Source organism: Pyxicephalus adspersus, chromosome 3 (assembly GCF_032062135.1).
Source record: "Pyxicephalus adspersus chromosome 3, UCB_Pads_2.0, whole genome shotgun sequence".
Lineage (NCBI taxonomy): Eukaryota > Metazoa > Chordata > Amphibia > Anura > Pyxicephalidae > Pyxicephalus > Pyxicephalus adspersus.
Window position 1 is genome coordinate 18,494,796 of NC_092860.1, and position 20,613 is coordinate 18,515,408.

General features: G+C 33.9%; 1 protein-coding gene across 2 annotated transcripts; it reads right to left on the bottom strand.

Annotated features, from left to right (window-relative positions):
- Positions 1-453: 453 nt before the first annotated feature.
- On the bottom strand, positions 454-19,945 carry LOC140327663 (BPI fold-containing family B member 4-like). 2 transcript variants are annotated; one of them, XM_072407033.1, is made up of 18 exons: positions 19,847-19,945; positions 18,048-18,182; positions 16,880-16,936; positions 16,504-16,600; positions 15,883-15,987; positions 14,814-14,957; positions 14,672-14,735; positions 12,594-12,654; positions 11,727-11,818; positions 10,196-10,384; positions 8,961-9,014; positions 7,939-8,109; positions 7,140-7,207; positions 6,611-6,653; positions 2,400-2,463; positions 1,886-1,962; positions 1,105-1,136; positions 454-658 (listed from the first exon to the last, which is right to left on the bottom strand). In XM_072407033.1, exons 2-17 carry the CDS (start codon positions 18,163-18,165, stop codon positions 1,113-1,115), a joined length of 1,428 nt encoding a protein of 475 aa, XP_072263134.1. In that variant the 5' UTR covers positions 18,166-18,182; positions 19,847-19,945; the 3' UTR covers positions 454-658; positions 1,105-1,112. The 2 variants fall into 2 exon arrangements, with proteins under 2 accessions (XP_072263134.1, XP_072263133.1); XM_072407032.1 differs by having other exon boundaries at positions 16,504-16,936.
- Between the last annotated feature and the right edge of the window lie 668 nt (positions 19,946-20,613).

Sequence of the window (20,613 nt, forward strand, 5' to 3'; positions counted from 1 at the left end):
AGCAACCATTCTATCCCTTAGAAGGCCTTAAAATTATATTTAAGTCTTGAGGAACCCCAGCAAAAACCAGTGTGTAATCAGTGTCAGTGGTAAAAAAAAGACTTTTACATTGGTGGTCAACTTAATTTACAATTTAAAGTACCATTGGTGCATGCAACTGCGATCAGTCAACCACAGCTTAAAGAATGCTAAAAGCCTCTGGAGGAGCCATGGTTGAAAAAGCTGTTCTAGAAATGTTATTGTAAAAAGGTGAAATATACCAACCACTCTGAATAATGAAATGTTATTTCACAATGTTCAATCCAATAAACACTGACAAATATGCACTTTCATGGGTAAGATTTCATTTATCATGAACAAATTCATATTCCTCCATACCATAACTAGTTCTCTGTAAGGCCAAGTTTAATTGTAAATTTTAAAGTTTAATAAAACAAATGCTAAATAAAAAACTTAAGGAGTGTAAAATTATTTATTGGAAGTAGATTGATCTTAATTTTTACACATATCTTTACAATTCTTTATCATTTTCACTTGATAGATGTTGAAAACAGTTGCAAGTACGTAAGTCCATTCTTTTCATTGATTTGTCCATAGCATAAATAAAGGTGCAATGTAGTGAATTTGCTCTATGGTGGGTGAATGCTGATATGTTTCCCTAGGAGTGCAGAGAAATAGAAACACCTCTGTATAAAGAATATTTGGCAAACATAAAGCAGAATTCCAGATAATAATAAAGAACCAATAAAATATTAAATAGCAAATACAGCCTTTGCTGAACATAAGCTGTAAATAGAGGTGAGTGAATGGAAAAACACCAAATTAGATTCAATTTGTCTGAATATCAGAAATTCTGAGTCGGGATCTCAGTCATGCTTTACTAGTTAGTGACAGGTATAGTAGGGCTCAGCCAAGCCAGATCTTGGAATCTGCTCTAATTAAGCAACCACCATGTGGGATCTACTAAGGGATCCATTTACTTTAAATTTTTTTGTAGGCTTTAAATAGAGCAGAGACTATACTTAAAATCATCCAGCGCATCCATCTTGCTCTTCAATATACATAATATATGATTTTAGAAGCTGTACAATTTTGCAGTCTTACCTTCTATACTAGGAGTTTATCACAACAAGTTCCTAAAAATAAAAATAAACATAATTTTAGTTTCTACAAAATACACAAAAAAGCCAAAATTTAAATTACTTTACCTCGGCCCCACCCACACTACAGAAACATCTTTTCTAAAATTTGATTTTGATACTTAATTCAATTATTAAACAGGGTGAACCTATTTAGTCCCAGAGCCTTTTTCCTAATGTATCCCCTTGACTCTCAGAGTGCTTTTTGCATTTTGAAGTAATAGAATCTTTTTTAAATATTTTTATTACCCGTATTACACAGTATTTATATAGCTTGAATGTGGTAATAAAGGACTGCAGGATAATAATTAGAATTACTGAAATACCAAAGAAAAGGGAAATTTAAAATTAAGGATTTTATTTTCAGTGAACACAGCTTTATCATTTTCACTGAAATTCACATCAATAGTACATCAATAGTTAGTATGGTATTAGGAAAAATAAATGTGCAGGAAATCAACATTTGTCTAAAGATTTTAAATCAGAAAATTTCTTATGACTTGAAGTTAGGTAAATATGTTTTTTATATATTTATATATAAAAAGAAGTCATAAGAGACCAGATCTAACTCCCATTATTCACTTTGTGAAGTCATGGTCATGAAAAATTTCCCAAACTTACAGCAATACCCCATAATTTAGTGCTCCTGTACCTATCCAACCTGCTACCCCTGTAACACATAATAAAATAAAAATAAAATGCTATTAAAAGAGGTTCATTTAATTATAATTTTCAGCTATACTTACATCAATTATGTCAACTTCTCCACCATTAAAGTCCATGTTCATTAACTTTGGAAGAGGTATTCCATTCCCTACAACAGCTAGGATTAATGAATAGAAGCACAGGGGTAAGATAAATACATTGTAAACTGTATTACAAAGTAATAGGTTATAACAATATTTGAAATTATACAAAGACTAGTACCTATATATGTATCCAATTGGGGATATTCTTTTGTCCTGGTTATGATTGTTACCAAGAAAGGCACACACATCCAAAATTTAAGGACTCAGTTTTAGCACAACATCTGACCAGCTATAGTTGTTAATTGACCATAATTGGTACATATAATTTTGGGCCTCATCTATTGAAGTCATCAGATAGTTGAAACAATATACATTCCTAACAATGAGCTTCTCCTATTTGTTTTTTATCAATAATTGCAAGAAAAAAAAAAAACAATGTCTGTTGGCCATACAAAAATCCCTGTTATATCTCTAATTGCAATTGTCCACGTTTAAATTGTGTGATACTTACTATTAATTGAGGGTAGAAAAGCAAGGGTGAAAATGTTTCCAACAAATCCTTCTAGTGTAGAGACCTAAAAAATACAAATGAATAGACAGCTGTCTGTATCCTGAGATCAAAGCATAAACAGCAGGACAGGAATTTCTCTAGGCAATATATTCTGGGTGTATAAAGTTACACTTTGATGTGACTTTTAAGAAATAATTTCAAATTTGCTTGATAGGTTCACTGATAAAAGTGTATCTTCTCCAGCCTTGGACAGTTTTAATAAATCAAACCCTTTGAGTCAATATCTTTTAAAAAAACAATATTTTGTACAACATTAAAAATGATACCCAAAGCACTCTGAGTTAGCTAGAGAACAGCACACTACACACAGCTAATTCCTTTATTACAATGAGTGGCAAATGGTGTGGATATATATATTTGAATTTTATGCCACTGTCCTTATACTTACTAAATGTTTTTATTTATTGCACAGCAAGTAAAAGTCTCACAGGCACCTCAGCACAAGGAATTGATTTGGAATGCTAAAACTATTTCTCACGTATGCTTTTTCTGCACACATTGGCTGTGGTTTATTAAAGCTTTTTAAGACTGGTAAATACAGACTATCATGGGAGAACCTGGGTGATCCAGTAAACCTTGAATGGATTGAAAAAATTTCCCAACTAATAGCAAATTATTTTTAAGAAATCTGTTTTTACGGACACACGGCTCCCGGTGCATGCGCGGTCCGGAGTCCTTAAGTTTAGTGGTCCAAAGGTCTGAAAAAGTTGGGAACCACTGATATAGAGAGAAAGATTGGTAATAAGTAATGCATTCAATTACTATGTAAATGTAATTGGCAAAAAAAAATATATAATATACAATTATGTTGTAATAATGTGGTTGGTATGGTATTGGATACATAATATATTTCTGGTCATACCTTTCACATTACTGTGTCAGAATGCCTAAAAAGTGTATAAACCAACATAATATTAATATAACTGATTTAAATATTATAATTTGTATTCATCTTCAACCAACCACTCTGAACTAAAGTTTATATCACATTTTTAGTTACCACCTTCATACCTTCTGTCTCTGATCAGTGTTTAATTGAACAAGACCGTTCTCAAGTTACCATCTCCATTATTTAAACCTGTTTGTTTCTAGAGTAATTCTGAAACAAATTCTGATCTAATGGAATGCTTGAACACTACTAATGGACCATCATATTGATCATATTGTAAGTGTGTTTTTGATTCTCTATTAAAACTTTTTTTTTCCTTTTTTTTGTTGTTTGTATTACCTGCCTATTAGACTAACTTGCAAGTACCTTTTTTCTTTTTTCTGTTTGTACTCTTTAACTATTATAATTATCTATCATCATTAAAATTCATGATATACTTTCAGCATGGGTAATTGTGAATCTATCATCATCTGTATCATTGTTATAATATTATGTATTTTCCAATCTTGTGCGATTTATTTGATTACTTAAACATTGAACTTTGCTTTATTATACAGTTTGAAAAGTTCCCTGAGGAAGCCTGATGGGCAAAACGCGTCGGAATTGAGACAAATACCTTTCCTAAAAATAAGAAATAGTCAGGTGGCTCTTTTAGTTTATCAGACATTCTCCTTTGTGTTTTTGCATAGGAGAGCCAACCTTATATTGTTTTCATTGTTAATTTTGTATTGCCTCAAATATATGGTATGTAAACACTCATACTAAATATATTTTGAGGTTTAGCCACTCAAAACCCCAGTATTTTCTCTTTCTTTTTGTTTTATTTATTTAGAATAAAAGTAATATATGTAGAATGAATAGGTAGGGATCTGTAGAATGTAATGGAGAGTTTAGAAATCAGTATTGATACACAAGAGTGCAGGAGGTTAGTAGTATATAATGCAGAAAAGAGAGGTCATATAACATATTCAATGCAGAAAGCACAGGAATAAATAATGCAGAGTGCAGAATTAGTTACACAAAGAGCTGTGATTCGGAACAGGTAATTCAGAAGTCAGGAATACAAAACATGTTTTGCCTGAGTAAGGGTGGTATTGACCCCAGATGCTCTTACTCATAGGGCCTGATTTATTAAAGCTCTCCAAGGCTAGAGAAGATACACTTTCATCAGTGAAGCTGGTTGATCCAGCAAACCTGGAATGGATCTGGTCAATGATTCAAAATATTTGCTATAAAATAGCAAATTACTTTGAAGAAATCCAATCCAGGTTTGCTGGATCACCCAGCTTCACTGATGAAAGTGTATCTTCTCCAGCTTTGGTGTGTAGCAATTGCATGCAAAATACATAACAGATATGAGATAGAACCCAAAACATATATAAAACATATATACCTAACTACAAACATATAACTAAATAACTACAAACATATACATTCTATCAGCAAAACAGAGTATTCCAGTGATTCATATTTTAAATTAGGATTGTTGCTCAACCTTTTGGCTGAATAGAAGGATGCCTGCTATTATTAAATGACATTTACTACACCTACCATATAACAGTAAATATATTTACCATGTTAAAAAGCATTCAGATCCACTACTCTTTTTTCAAGTTTGTTATGTTTCAGCCTGATGCTAAAATTGTTTAAATTAAAACGGTCCCCATCCAACCTGACTGAGCCTGAGAGGAACTGCCGAAAAGAATGGCAGATGTACCCCAATCTAAGCATACAAATCTTGTTACATCCAACAAAAACAAAGGCTGTAATTGCTGCCAGATGTGCTTCATGAGCAAGTAAAAGGTCCAAATACTTATGTAAATGTTCATACTTCAGTAATTATTTTTAATAAATGTACATTTTTTATATTTTAATTTTAAAATAATTTTAATTTTAAAATAATAATTTTAATTGTCTAGAACTTTTTTTCACTTTGTCATTATAAAGTACTGAGTGAATATTAATGAGAAAAAAATGACTGTAGCAAGTTGTAACATAAGAAAAAAAAAAAATCAGAATATTTTCTGCATTTACCAGTAAACATCCGATTCTCAAAACAATCGTAAATCCAAGAATGGCAATCACTTGCAATCATGGAGAGTGGAGCGTCCTGGGAAAGTTTTCATTTATTTAAATAAATATATTTGTACTAAAATTAACCAATTTATTAAAAATAAATTTGAAGTTTTATTGTTAAATCATTGAAGACCAAAATGTCTTGGAGTTGCTGTACTCATAACAAAAAAAATATTGGAGTGCAAAGGGTTAAATTAAGTAAATTGGAAACAACAAATTCATAAAATGGTAAAGTAAAAATAGTTATTCTAAAATTTCCTGATAAGAAGAGGAGTAGCTGTTGACACTGTGGAGTGGAGTAGAGCACATTGACTGAAAGTGTCACCTGGTGTTTTGTTTTGGCATGTTTACATGTCACCGCTTTGGGTGGCGGCATTCGCGTTGTGGGCGGTGGTTGTGGTGTGTGCACGCAGGTTGGGTCCATGCATAATTACATGCTTCACAGGTGACACTTTCAGTCAGTGTGCTCTACTCCACTCCACAGTGCCAGCAGTCAGTGTGCTCTACTCCACAATGCCAGCAGCTACTCCAATCCATATAAGGAAATTTTAGAAAAACTTTTTTTAATTTACCATTTTATGAATTTGTTGTTTCCAATTTACGTCATTTAATGTCTTGGAGTGCAACCCTTTGCACTCCAAGACATTTTGGACTTAAATAATATGACAATGAAACTTCAATTTTATTTTTAATAAATTGGTTAATGTTAGTACAAATATACATTTACTTAATTAAATGAAAACTTTCCCAGAGTGCTCCACCCTCCATTATTGCAAGTGAATGCCATTCTTAGATTTACAATTCTTTTGAGAATCGGGGTTTACTGGTATATTCCCATAACACAACTGGCAGATTGTGTATATTATTACACCACTGTACTCTGAGGTCATCTGGTGGTGAGTTATGGCAATGACGCCACCTTGTACTGAAATAATATCTCTGTGTGTCCCTCTGGCGGTTGTGGTGTGTGTGCGCAGGTTGGGTCCGTGCATATTTACATCCTTGTTTTAGTATATAGGATATACACACACACACACACACACACACACACACACACACATATATATAGATGGATATATATATATGTATATATATTTAATTGTTAGGTTCTGATCATTATATAAAAAAGAAATAAAAAATATACTTTTACTATAAACTTTTTTTTGTTGTGAATTGTCACACTTACTTCAAAACGCCCAACTGAAGATGAAATGATAGAAAGATGAGTGCTGAGGAAAGAAATAAAATGTTAGTTGATTAATTTTTAAATGAAAACTTGATTTTAATAAACTTTTACTGTAAAAACAGCACATTGTTGATATTTTAAGTGCACACTTTAGGGGCTTTTACTTTATAAAAAGGGAATCAGAGAATCCCTCAAACATTCCCTTGTGGGAATCTTCCAGGCGTAATGGCAGTAATTGATTTCCACCAGGGAATGTTTTATAAATGCCTTGATGAATGGATAGATGTCACACTGGAGAAATGAGCATTGGTAGGCAGATTGCATTTGGATGCAAACCACCCTAGATATTGTTCACATGTGATGCTGAGCCACAAAGGATGAAATCCAATGAATGAAATGAGGGTCAGGAACTGTCAGGGAGGGAAGAACTGAACAGTAAACAGTAAAAAGAAGAATTCTGTAATGCAATTTTTTTTAACAAGTTGCATTTCTTTCCCATAAAAAACAATACTTAAACCAAATGTTTTACCTTTCTACAGACATGGAAATCTTTAGTTTATCTCCTCTAACTGAAAACTGGGCTTGTAATTGTGCATCCTGTGGAAAAATAATAGCAATATATAATATTAAACTTAAATAATATTAAACTTATTAACTTTTGGTACTTTTGTAATATATATATATATATATATATATATATATATATATTTATATGCATAATATTATGAATTAAACTAATACCAATATAAACTAAAAAAATATAGCATTTAAAATTATTAGACAAGCCATTTTGTCATTATATGTTATTATTTTTTTTTCAACTGTCATTGTCACCTTGAATATATATTGATTACTAATCCTAATTTTAAAACTAAGGGAAGATTTGTTTTTATCGGTTGAGCTGTATAGATACTTCCAGCTGCATTATTATTTACTTTAGGAAGGAAATGTCTTTTTAGACAAGAAAACATGGACAATAGATCCATTGTAATGCCAAGCTGGATAAACTACAGTGGAATTTATTTTTAAGTCTTTTTGGAAAGTTGACACTGCCTGTGGATTTTTTCAAGTCAGCAAGCTGTCATAGTGTCCATTCAGTCTTGAATAATACTGATACTAAGCTGACTTGTCCGAATGCAGGTGGCAAATACTAGTTCCTAGGAAAAGAAACTTAACCTAAAGAAATAGCATGCTGTCCATAAACTCATCTATATCTATTTCTATCACATACTTAACACAGGTGTTTCCCTTTCTAAATATTCCCCTGCAATTTATTGACATTTTATTTTGGATTTTTCCCCCATAAAAAGGTGTAATGTATCACTCACCACGCCAAGGACACAGAGAGGCGTCAAGGAGGCGTCCACATTAGAGACATAGACTTCTGTTCTCACAAATAATTGTACAATGCCCTTCTTATTCTGCAGTTTTACCATTGGAGCTGAGGGAACAGAAATCTTCATCACTAGTGGTCTTTCTTCTTTATACATAGCAGCAACCTGGATTTAAATTTAAAACAAATTAGTTAAAATAAGTCAGCAATAAAATGCAATATCTAAAATTGTGGCAGGGTTACAGTGTTCTGCATGGACTTGTGATGTGTAGGAAACTATGTCAGGCTTTTACAATAATGGGGCCTGGAGTACAGGTTCAAAATTAGTCCAGGCACCAGGGAAATTTGTGTTTGCCTGGGTTTGCTCCCAAAAACATGCTAGTAGGTATATTGGCTCCACTGCCCCCCACCCACCTCCAATTGGCCTTTGACTACTGCTAGAATGATATGTTGAGGCTATGTGAACACTTGGTCACAGTGGAGAAGTGGGGAAGAAATGTTTTTCTTTATGGGAGTTGGAATATCTCCAAAAAGCCACCAAAAAGCCACCAAAAGCCACAAAAACATTTTTAGGAGGATGTTAAGAATCAGAAACTCTTTCATTTCTGTATTACTATACATATATTTTTGTGCAAGGAGAAAAGAACCAAATGCAGATCATGTCCACATTTTTTTTTAGTACTGTAAATGTCAAACACGAAAAAAAACATATGTTCAATGTTTTTTGGGGGTTCCAATGGTCTTCCTTCATCAGAGCTTTGTAGTTGAAATAGGTTTTTACTGGACAAGCAGAATTAAAAACTGAGGGGTATGGGATCACCAAGCATGGGGTTTGAGATCCATTCAGAAGCCATTTTAACCATTTTCTGGAGGAACCCCAAAGCCACATTCTCGATGGTCAAATACCTCTTGTTTAATTAATTCAGATCAAAACAAAAACTTGAAGTCCCTGCTTTATATCTTTTACTTAATATGGGAGTATAGGTTAAATAAAAATACATTTAATTTAGCTCTGACCTTTGGGATGACTCCAGAAAGAGCTTTTGTTGTCAGAGGTGGAACTCCAGGTATCTAAAAACAAGATATACTGTTATACAGTACAGTAATCCTTCAATACAGGAGGCTTATTTCACAAGGCAAAAACAATATGTAAACATGTATATTTCTGCTTTATTAGCTTTGTGAGTTTTAGTGAGAAAAACTTGTTAAGTATATAAAGATAAAGAAAGATTGCACACAGAACAATGGAAAAAAACATATATCTAATAAAGGAATAATGTAAAGTTGTTAATAGAGCCAGCCATTTCCATGTTCTTTGCATGTACCTCCCCAATAAAATGCAGATGTTTATATATAAATACACATCTCCGCAAAACATGCACATTTCTTTATGTTTTATTTCTTCAAACATGCTGCAAATGCAGAAAACTTTTTGTGTGCCAAGAATAATGGATGCTGCTGCTTATTTTGTGTTACAAAGATCACTGGACTTTTTCATCTCCACAATTTTTGCCCTTTTAATGGTATATTAGCAAAACCAAAAGGGAACAAATAAAAGACACATTTCTCGTGTCTTTCTATTATAATATAGTCATATATATTTTAGGCTATCTGTATCATTTGAATTGTCTAAATGTTGGTTTACTTTAAAACACGTGTTTTATTTTTACAATATTAGGTATGGAAAACTCCTGTTCACAGATGGAAATGCCCCAAAATGGAATGACTATGTAGAAACATTTTGCATTGAGTTTCTGACTTTTATTAAAGCTTTCCAAGGCTGGAGAGGATACACTTTCATCAGTGAAGCTGGGTGATCCAGAAAACCTGGAATAGATCTGGTCCATGATTGAAACATTTGCTAACAAATAGCAAAAGACCTTCAAGAAATTGATTCCACATTTGCAGGATAACCAGCTTCATTGATGTGAGTGTGTCCTCTCCAGCCTGAGGTCAGCCTGGTAAAAGAGCTTTACTGCAAATCTTTGCAGAAATACAGCCATTAGATTGTAGGCACACAATTGCCTAGGCTCAGGATGTCCAGGCACAATCATAGAAGCATTACACAGCTATTTTTATTTTGTAAGAATTCAAATTAATAGGTAAGGTTTTTAGGCAACTGCTTAGACATAATTAACATTTACAGATGTTACTTTTACTTTGGCAAATCCTCACTTTTTGTGACCAGGTCTTCTTTAGATAACTCACAAGCCATCAGAGGTAGTTCTCAAAATGAGTAAATAAATACTTACATCTCCATTTGTTACTTCGAGATCCATCAGACCTTCTTTCTGTAGAGCAGTGAGGACACAGCCCAGGAAATTGGCGGACAAACCAAGCTGGCTTTCAGATGCTTCTTTCATTGGTGGTAAAGAAATGGGTTTTTCCAAGTGACCAAGTGGATAATCAATTAGACCACCACCCAGCTGACTCACTACTGTCTGTGGAGAAGCAAAACAATACAAGCTTTATATATATTTATATATTTTATTATTATTATATTATATTTTTCTAAAGGTATTAGTTGCACACGATTTGCATTGCTAATTCAATATTTTTAATTTGGATAGGCAGCCAGCTCACCAGAACCAGCCGAATTTAATACACCTGAATCTTTTTTCCAGTGCAAAAATAGAAATAATATCTTTAAAGCAAGTAACAATTAAACAATGTAAAAAAGATGCAGTTTAAACTGGGCATTTGCACGCATATCCTCCAGTGAAAGGAGATCCTAGGGCATCTGCATATTATTAAGGGAACTTGGCAAACCAGACTGGAAACAAGCGGACAAGCATACAAAATATAGAGGATGATTTACTAAAGGCATTTAGACTGATTACTTAGCTTAGTTAATTCATTCAGCTTAGTGAATGCGGTGATAGTTTACTTTGCAAAGAATACCCAATCACATGAGCTAAAGTAGGATTTTTTCTTGCACATTATTGGGTGGCTAAAGTCAAAAGGCTTTATCCTAATCTGCTAAGTTAAGTGAAATACCCCCTTCAAGGCGATAACTCACATATTCATGTATTCTTTCAGTAAATCAACCACATAGTATGCATGTGTGTAGTCGTGAAAAAAAGAAGAGGGAGCACAGTACTGTAAATGTAAATGTGCTCGCCCCACTACACCCCTACCTTCCCCCAAAGTGATGTCAAATCCCAAAACCTCTCCCATCGCAAGTCTGAGCCTGAGATAGGGGAGTGGGCAGGTTGTGTTCAGAGGACAACCTGCCCACTACCCTGAGCCTGGTCGGTGCGCTCCCCCCCTCCTGAGCAGGGTGGGTCCTTCTCCTGACTCTGCGGGGGGGGGGGGGAGGACCAGCCAGAGCCGCGGACCACCAAAGAATTTCTTCAAAGAATAAGAGTGGGCACATGTTCCCACCCATGCTTGCCCCACTACACCCCTGATAGTATGTAAAATTTGCAAAAAAATGAATGCCTGTTTGAAACATGTTAGATGTGGTCGTCCACTTGGTGTTAACTGTCCTAAAGCTTGCTTAAGTATCCACCACTTGGGTGTTTATTGAATTTGTGCATCACTGTAAGATATTGTATTTATAAAACAGATGAAAGAGCCATGGTGGTGCACAGAGTGAGACTAGGCCATCCAAAAGTAGGCAGAACCATCATAAATTAGTAAACCTTTGCTTAAATAGGCAATCTTTTTAATGTTTTTTTATGATGATAATGATGATAACATTACTAATAAAGTTGATCTCTTACACAAGAATTTCTTTAATTAATAAAAGGCAAAGCCTTACTGCATTGAAGAATAACTTACATTCAAATCCAACTCAATGAACTGGCCAGTTACTATGGGAAGACTTGACACTGTATACTGAATACTTCCAACTAATCCAAGGGGAACAAGTGCTGCATGAAAAAATAAATTATTTATTTGTTGTCTAGATGTACTATATTTTTAGTTTGCAGTTTAAAAATTAAATTAATTAAGTATGATTACTGATTTAAAGAGGAACTGGAACTTTATAAGGTAAACACTAGTATTTTATGCATACCTGTTTTTCTTACTACTCACTTCTTATACCTTGTTCTGCACTGTATCTCTATATGGAGGTGGCTATCTTGGTAAAGACAAGTCTGTCTTTCATAATGTCAGACCCATCAGCAAGAAAAACAATAGGAAGCACTAAAATGTCTTCTGAAACTAGGTAGCATTGCCTTAGATTTCACACACATTTAAATAAAGAAATACAGCTATGAGCTTGTAGGCACATTAGTGCCTAGGCAACCTTACATACCAGGAGTATTTAAGATAACAACAGTGCAGTTTTTCGCTATGATAGGTCAAATCAAGTCCATTTTTTAAATAATAGCTAAAAATATAAATCTAGGTGGCTACCAATAAATGCTTACATTGAGGGAAATTTTTCATATGACCCCTTCAATGTAAGATTCTTTCCACAACAGACATACTGGTATCTGTTAAAGAAAGTCATCCTATTTAAAGTAGACATTTACATTTAATTATGATTGTACCCACTAACCTGGTTCTCTTGTAAGAAAACCCAACACCTAGTCTCTGTTATTCCCCATTGCTATCTTTACGTGAACCCCCTTCCATTCTTCTACATCCCTCATGCAAATAATAAAATTACAATAGCATGCATTGTTTCATTGAACTTACAGTTCACTGATAGTAGAAGACCATTGACCAAGTCTAGCACTATGTTCAACACCGGACACAGCTGTAAAATACAATTTTTGGCTAAATAATTTGTGGAAATGAGGTTGTTAAAGTTAAAGTTGTTAAAGTTGTATGCTAATGTATGCTATGACAAAACATTATAAAACCTTTAGTTTGAAACATAAATTATATTTTTGGCTAAATTATAGAAGGGAAGTACTGTACATTTTTGCTGTCTTGGCTCACATTAGGGAGATTTGTGGAGGATTTAAGGTTTTACCTTTTGTTCTAGATACACAATCAATAAAGAAAGTCTTGTCAAAATTAGGGAACATTAAGCCTTACTTGACATGAGAACAATTGGAATGTTTTTATTTTATTTATGTCCCAGTCACACTTGTAAAATTTAGAATTTTGCATTGAATCCTTTACCTGCAAGAACGGTCTCATAGACATAAATGAGGGACATGGATAACTTTAGATTTATCTTAATACCTACCACCTATAAATCCAAACTCTGATCAGCTACTCATACATTTTCCTTAAATCATTGCCATTTGCTGTGAGTCTCAAAATGTCTTAACATTACAATACAACCTCAGATAAACAACAATTACATTGTAACTTTATTTATTTAAAAATTGTCAAAATGCAGAAATAGTGTATGAAAAATGAAATATACCATTACCACTTCCAAAAGGTTTAGGAAGGTAACTAGTAGCCAGGTGCCACATTTTTAATGCATTTGATCAACTGATCATCAGGAAGTGTGACCAAGAAAAAATTTGGGAATCTACTGAATTCTGAAATGTGTTCATAAATTCCAAAGAGTAAAGACATCAATCTGGGAAGGGTATAAGGTGGATCTACAAGTTATTAAATCAGGAGGTGTTCTTAGTTTTTCACACATGACTTTGACATTTCACCTTCCTTTTTGTTAAATACATAATGAATCTGTTGTGTGTCGTTTTTAGCCTGAGGTTTGATGCAAACCATTTTAGAACCTGCTAAGGTGATTATTTATGTCCTGATACATTAAACAGTAAAATTTAAATAGGGTTTACTTATTTTTCACATAGGATTAGATAACATTTCCATTTTTAATTAACTTTAAAAGACCAAAACCAGGAAAAACAAAATAAGGGTCTTTTAATGCAACAGAGGAAATCATTTCTTTATGGGCTCTATTTATAAAACAAAGAATCTGACATTACCTTAAACATTGCATTGTGGGAATCAATTAATGCCAATAAAACACAAGGTTTTATCATCAGTGATCAGTAAAGTAACTTGGAATGGCTTTCTTAAAATCTCTTTTTATTTATTGTTTTGAATCCTCGATCAGATCCTTTTCCAGGTTTGCTGGATCGCCCAGCTTCACTGATGAAAGTGTATCCTCTCCAGTCTTGGAGAGCTTTCATAAATCAGGGCCATGGACCTGGAAGATTCCCACAATATAAATGTTTGAGGGAATGTCAGATTCCCTGTTTTATAAATAGACCCCATTGAAATACATTTAATAGTTAAAACTCAAACAATCTGTATTTACAATCAAATAAACAAGATATAGATTTACTGGTATAGAAAATTATTAAACACAAGCCAAAAATTGGTTATCCTTATGTGTGCCACAAAGTCCAAGCAACCCAGAACCTCAAAGGCTGAATTAGCATAAATTTAGAAAAAGTTGGTTGGTTGTTGGTTTGTCTGGCCTTGAGTATGAAGAGGATACAATACCTTTTTCTTTATATAATCTCACCACATTTTGAAGAATTGACCCATTTTGCTCATGGGCTTGATCCTTCAAACTGTACTAGGGATGTTTTTCTGGGCATAAATTGGAGGGAAGTATGGGAGGGATAACACTAGCTTATGATTTGCCTACATTTTAGAGTTAGAAATTGTGTGAACTGATAAAAAAGAATAGTGATAAAGAAGAATTGCTTATGATACAACTTCAGTCAAGTGTAACGGTTTCAGTAAAATAGTAATAGTAGTTGATGACATTCTTCATCTTAAAATATTTTTCAACATAAAAATGTATAACAAAATGAGCGTAGGCCAGGCCAGATCCTTACCAATCCTGGTAAAACACCTTGTAGAAGATTTCTGACAAGTCCGTCCAAGATCCCTGATAGCAGTCTAGGTAGAGATATATTTTTCATAAGGTCATTGGGATGCTAAAAATAATGACAAAGTATAAACATTTTTACCACTCACCCCCTTAGTAGTCGTATATTTATACCACCAAGTAGTGCATGGCAGTCCTCAATAACCAATCGAGGAACTCCTGAAGTCTCCTGTGTTAGTCTGGTTCTGGCTGTGATATTTACTTCAACCAAGATGTCAAGGAATCCTAACAGACTTAAAAATATAGTTTCAACATTTTAGCACTTTAGCATATCTAAACCAAGAACAAATGATTTATATATTGCAGCCTACAAGTCCCTAGATATTCAGTGGCAGTTTTTTTCCTTTTAAATAGAAGAAGATAGAATAGAAGAGAAATGGAGATGTTTTGTAGTCCAACACACTTCCGGTTTTAGAAGGACAACGCTCACTCACTTTACTGTATCTATGGGGGGAGTAGCATTGTCACCCTAGGATAAGGACTGCAGAACACAACTTATCTTCATATCTCTATACCATGATTCGGAGGTGTCCTGTAAATATAGTTCTGGGAGGGTCAACAAGTTATCATTGCTGTCTTTCATCATCTCCAAAATGCTATAAATACACTCATAAAAACCTCTATAAGGGAAAAAATAATATACTTACTTGTCCTCCAGCTTCCATGGTGTAGGGGGGTAATGTCACCTTTTACTGGGGAATAATGAGTACTCCAAATCTAGCAGGAAGATGCTAAAGCGCTATACTGGTAGCACCTTCTCAGTGAAATTTGGAGTGCTCTACATCCCCAAATTATGCTCGGAAACAGGATGATATTATGATGCCCAGGTACTGTGAGCGAAAGCAAACATGTTGAATATACTATCTAACTTTTTTCTTTTATACTTTTTTTTTTTTTTTCCATTTCAACACGAAAAAGGGGAGGTAAAAGGGTAAATAGCAAAATTGTTGTTTGTTTTTGGGATGCAAGGTTTCCTTTAATGATAACACATAGATTGAGTGTACAGGAGCTGGCCCACATTTCTAGTAGGTATTTTATTAAATTATTAGTAAGATTTACCAAAATCTGTTCAAATGTATATGTATTAGACTCAAAGTATCACATAGGAAAAGATCACAATATATTTAAATGCAATATATTAAAAAAAATCTCTCTTACCTGTTGCCATTAATTGCCACTTTGGTGTATACATTAAGATGAACACCAATACCTGGCAGTAGATGCAGAGAGACTTGTGGGAGTGTAAGGTCTATAATTCTTAGGCTGTTACAAATTAAAAGAAACATATATTGTAGAACAACTGATTAACCATGTGACATGATACAGATTTATTTACAATAAAATGTTAGAAAACACTATTAGAAAAATAGAAAATTGGCAAAAAAAAAAAATAAAACTTTGTAATATGAATACAAAGAAATCATACATAGTTCTGTATTTACCAGTGGGTACAGTAGACTTTTGTCTATAAGCTGCAGAGAGATAGATGCTGCTTTTCCTTTTTTTGTTCTTACAGGCAGTGATATAAATGAAATTTCAGAATTATTGCTGTCCTCTATGTGTAGCAAAAGAGTTTGCTATTGATCCAAAATGAAGACAGCAAGGTAGCATGTGTGTTTGTAAGGTTATCCTTTACTATGAGCAAAGTTAGCATATGTTTTATTTTTAGAATATGTACACATTTATATTTAGAGCTTCATTGAGTTTAGTAAACTTGTGATAGTATTATAAAATTAATTTTTGTTATTAGGCATTATAGTTTTAGTATGTATTTCTTACCCAGTGATTCCCTGGACTGTGTTTAGTATCCCTCCATTGCCAAGTATTCCAAGAAGGCCTCCTCCTCCAAGCAGTCCTCCCAGCAATCCTCCATTTCCTAGGATGCCACCATTATTGTCAGGACCTGGATCACCAGAAGCACTGCCACCTCCACCACCCCCAAGAACACCACCAAGAAGCCCTCCACCACCACCTCCACCACCAAGAACTCCCCCTAAAAGGCCTCCTCCACCCCCTCCTCCACCTAGTACACCACCTAATAAGCCACCTCCCTGTCCACCTCCCAAAACTCCGCCTAACAGCCCACCACCACCTCCTCCACCTCCGCCCAGCAGCCCACCAACCAAACCTCCCACCAGGTCCCCACCACCACTACCCGATGGCACGTTCATGTTATTTTGTGAAGTCTTTCCTTTCATTTGTCCAGCAACGGCTAAAAAGGTAGAAAGATAAAACGTTTTCTTCATCAATTGCTATGTACAAATGATTTAACATCAACATTTCATTGCAAGTAGGCACTTATTTCATTGCTCTGTTTTCAAAGATACTATGTAGTAAAATATTTAGTTCCCTTCTTTTATATTTACTATTTTAAAAGATCTGCCAGGTATTCTTCATGTCAAGTGTCTTAAATAGTAATTTCCCTCAAAATAGATGTTTACCTAATGCATAAGGTCAAAAGTTTTTTTTAAACCACTTATACATTGCATGCCACTGTATTCCCCTAAAGGCTCTAGGGCTTGTGTACATGCATGTAGTCTTCCTGCATTCAACGTGTGTTTGAAAATATATTACACGTCAGCAGATTCTGAATCTCTTTTTCAGTGCAATACAAAACACTAGAAGCTGCTTTTCACCTGTTTTGCTAACAGTGGTAGCTGCATAGAAAAAAGTAAAGCCACCCTTGTGGGGATGATTATATATGTCCACTGCAATGGAGTGGGATGAATGGGGAGCTTTTTCTTTGATTATTTTTTATTATATGGATAAATCTATTATCAATATGTACTTATTCAAATTAAACAGATCTCTATTGTTTTTGTTTGCTTTTGGATACAAAATGTAACATATTTTGAGATTGCAGCACCCTAGACTTAAAAGCTTTTTGGCCTGATTGCCACAAACCTACATCTCATTCACTAACATTCACTCTCAACAGTAATCGTACACTTTTTAAAGTGTACATTCACTCTTCTACCTGAACAGCCTCAATAAACCAACATTAGAGTGTAACCCAGTGTTTCTCAAACTTTTTAACACTGGGGAACCCCTTAAATAGGTCTTCAGGGAGCCCCTGCTATGATTACTATATCCACACCTCACAGTATATTGGTGTGGGGGTCATTAGGAACAATGCCTTTCACATTGCTGGCTATTTGCAGGAATGTCACCATTTACATATAGCCAAAAAAATCATTGCTATCAGTTTAACTGAACCGAGTCACAAATTTCTCATTTCAACTTCTGGAGAAACCCTGGATGAAAAACACTGGTGTAACCTAATCACTTCTTTTAACAGTTAAATAGTCAAAAGTTTTTCTTACCATCATTTATAGCTCCTTTAGCCAGTCGTAGTACAGCTCCCTTACTTCTAGCACTACTAGCACAATGGGCTTGGATGAGAAGACAACATACAAAGGAAACACGCCACAGCTTCAACATCCTTGGAATTATTAATGCTAAAACAAGAATGCAAAACCAACACCACTATTTGAGATAATGTACATGATCAGTATTGGCCTAAATTATTATATTGATTCATTTTTATTCATGGCAAAGAAAAATAAAGGTTAGATTAAAAAAGTATCCTTGGTGGAAGTCATTCTCTTGCCTTGCATTCAATTTTATATACAATTTAACTACAACTAAGGTCTGGCTTTGAGGAAGGACTACATAGGTCTAGGGTAGACTTCTTTATCATTATAATATTTCCTTAAAAAATAAGTATTTAAAAATTTGATTCTTATTTTGTTTTTATTTTTTATATGTCATATATGGAACTGTGCAGACATAAAAATTGAGAGGTTTTGAGAGAAAATTGAGAAAATCCTAGGTGCAGCCTACTACATCGATCGAAGGTACATATTGTATACGGCAGGGGCACAATTTGTAGCAGGGGTTTTCTGATGCCTGCACTTCACATTATGGCATCTTTTTTGTGACCTCCTTTTATGACTAAAGAGGTAGTCATCCTACCCTGTCTTCTGGAGCCTTTTCTCTCCCCCCGTTGTGACCTTGCCAACTTATTCAGAAGCCACCCGCAGTTCACCTATATTTTATGAGCAGGAAACTCTAGAAAATAATTATTTGCTTTCTGTGTTGATCTGGTTGATTTAAATGATATTTGAAAGTCAAAGTGCATTGCCATAAACTGTAAAACAATACTGGGTTGCCATCTTGGAAATCCACTAATTAAAACCCCAAACCAAGCTGTCCTAATGACATTGCTATCAAACATATTATTACTTTTATGGAGTTATTCCTATAAAACATTTTCTTCACCCTACATATTTTAATTCCCATAGGTTATTTTACAAAATTAAATAGCTTCCTAAAATCTCTTTATTTCCTCCCCTTCTTTATGTCTGCACCTCACTTTGTATGCATTTATACTGTTTAAGGATTGTGATTGATTGTGTGTCAGATTTACATTCTAATTAATTATCTTAACATTAATTAAAGAGGACTTACCACCGAGCTACAATTTCTTGCTAAAGGCCTGGATTCAGGGATGGGACTAGACAAAATGGGTCCCTGGACAAATAGGATGTGGGGGTCCCAAATACACAGCATTCCAGCTCCCTGCACACCCTGATATTTAGTCAATTTGGGCCTCAAGGTATCAGAGCAATTCCTCTGTTTGCTCTAACTGAGAATCCTTATGTTTGTTTCTCAGAAAATAAAATTTCTATAGTTGTGAATTTAATTCAAATGTACTTAATTTAATTTATGAGAATACACTCTTAAGTGTACAGACTACTGCCTACCAACATCATCATCACCATAAAAAAAATTGTTGTATAACTAAACTACTTTTTAACTAAAGAAAAACTAGATAGGAAAATTTGCAATGCTATTTCTGCATTTAATGACAAACACAACTACAATTTAGTTATTTTATTAAATTATTTATATATGTTTTTGCTCAGTAAATAAATGTAAGTAAATAACTATTTGTCTATCTATATTATTATCTGCTAGATAACATGTATCTTTCTGTTTCATGTAATTTTTACAAATAGTTACAAATAGTTAATCTTAAAGACTTTTGTAGTCCAAAAACAATAAATGCATTAAAACGAAAAATAAATTGTAAGAATACTCCTAATTATATGTTTCTTACCTTTGTCAAATCACATAAGGAATCTGAAGTCTTTGTGCATCTTCTAGTCCAAATAAAAAAAGTGTGGTTAGTGATCTTTATATCTTGAACCAGGATAACACCCATAATCCTTCCTTGATAACAAAAAGCCAAAACTTTTTATGGTTCCCTATTTGATCCAAAGTAAACTATCAGTGGCAAATCAAGATAGATAAGAGGATCGAGCTCATTATTACATTAAACTATACTCATTTGTTCCAAAAGATCAGTCTTATCTGTGCTTGGATTTAATAAGGATGTTCCCCTTGCAGTTGGCAGGTGCTACATATATTGTATTATATTTTAATACCTTAACTTCCATAATATATATTTCCCAATATGCACACACGTTTATGTCATGGGAAATAACTATGGTATTTACTGACATTTCATTCTAGTAGGCTCTAGAACTCTTGAACTAAAGATAATTAAACATCATAATTGGAAGGTTTTTTAGTTAACTGGATAAGTAAAAATTCTATCTTTTGTTTTGTTTCTTTAGGTATTTGAGTTTTTTTTTGTTTCACCTAGAAAATAAAAGCACACATTGATTTTATTTTACTTTTTCCCTTATATTATGATTCCTAGACTTAAATACTCAAAATAGTATTTAAGAATTGTGAGAAAATATCTGATACACGTTAAGCGTACCTCTACTCAAAAATTTCACTTTACATAAAAGGGTAGACAGCCCTATTATGTAAGTTAAAAATTAATTTTTTTTTTTTGCAACACCCTAGGCAATCGAG

Excerpts from the sequence above, each read along its gene's own strand:
- LOC140327663 (XM_072407032.1), bottom strand. The coding sequence starts at position 18,165 with ATGTTGAAGCTGTGGCGTGTTTCCTTTGTATGTTGTCTTCTCATCCAA. Across the intron at positions 10,385-11,726 it reads TCATTGAGTTGGATTTGAAT|ACAGTAGTGAGTCAGCTGGG; the intron begins GTAAGTTATTCT and ends GCTTCTCCACAG. Across the intron at positions 1,963-2,399 it reads TTTTCTACCCTCAATTAATA|CTGTTGTAGGGAATGGAATA; the intron begins GTAAGTATCACA and ends CATTAATCCTAG.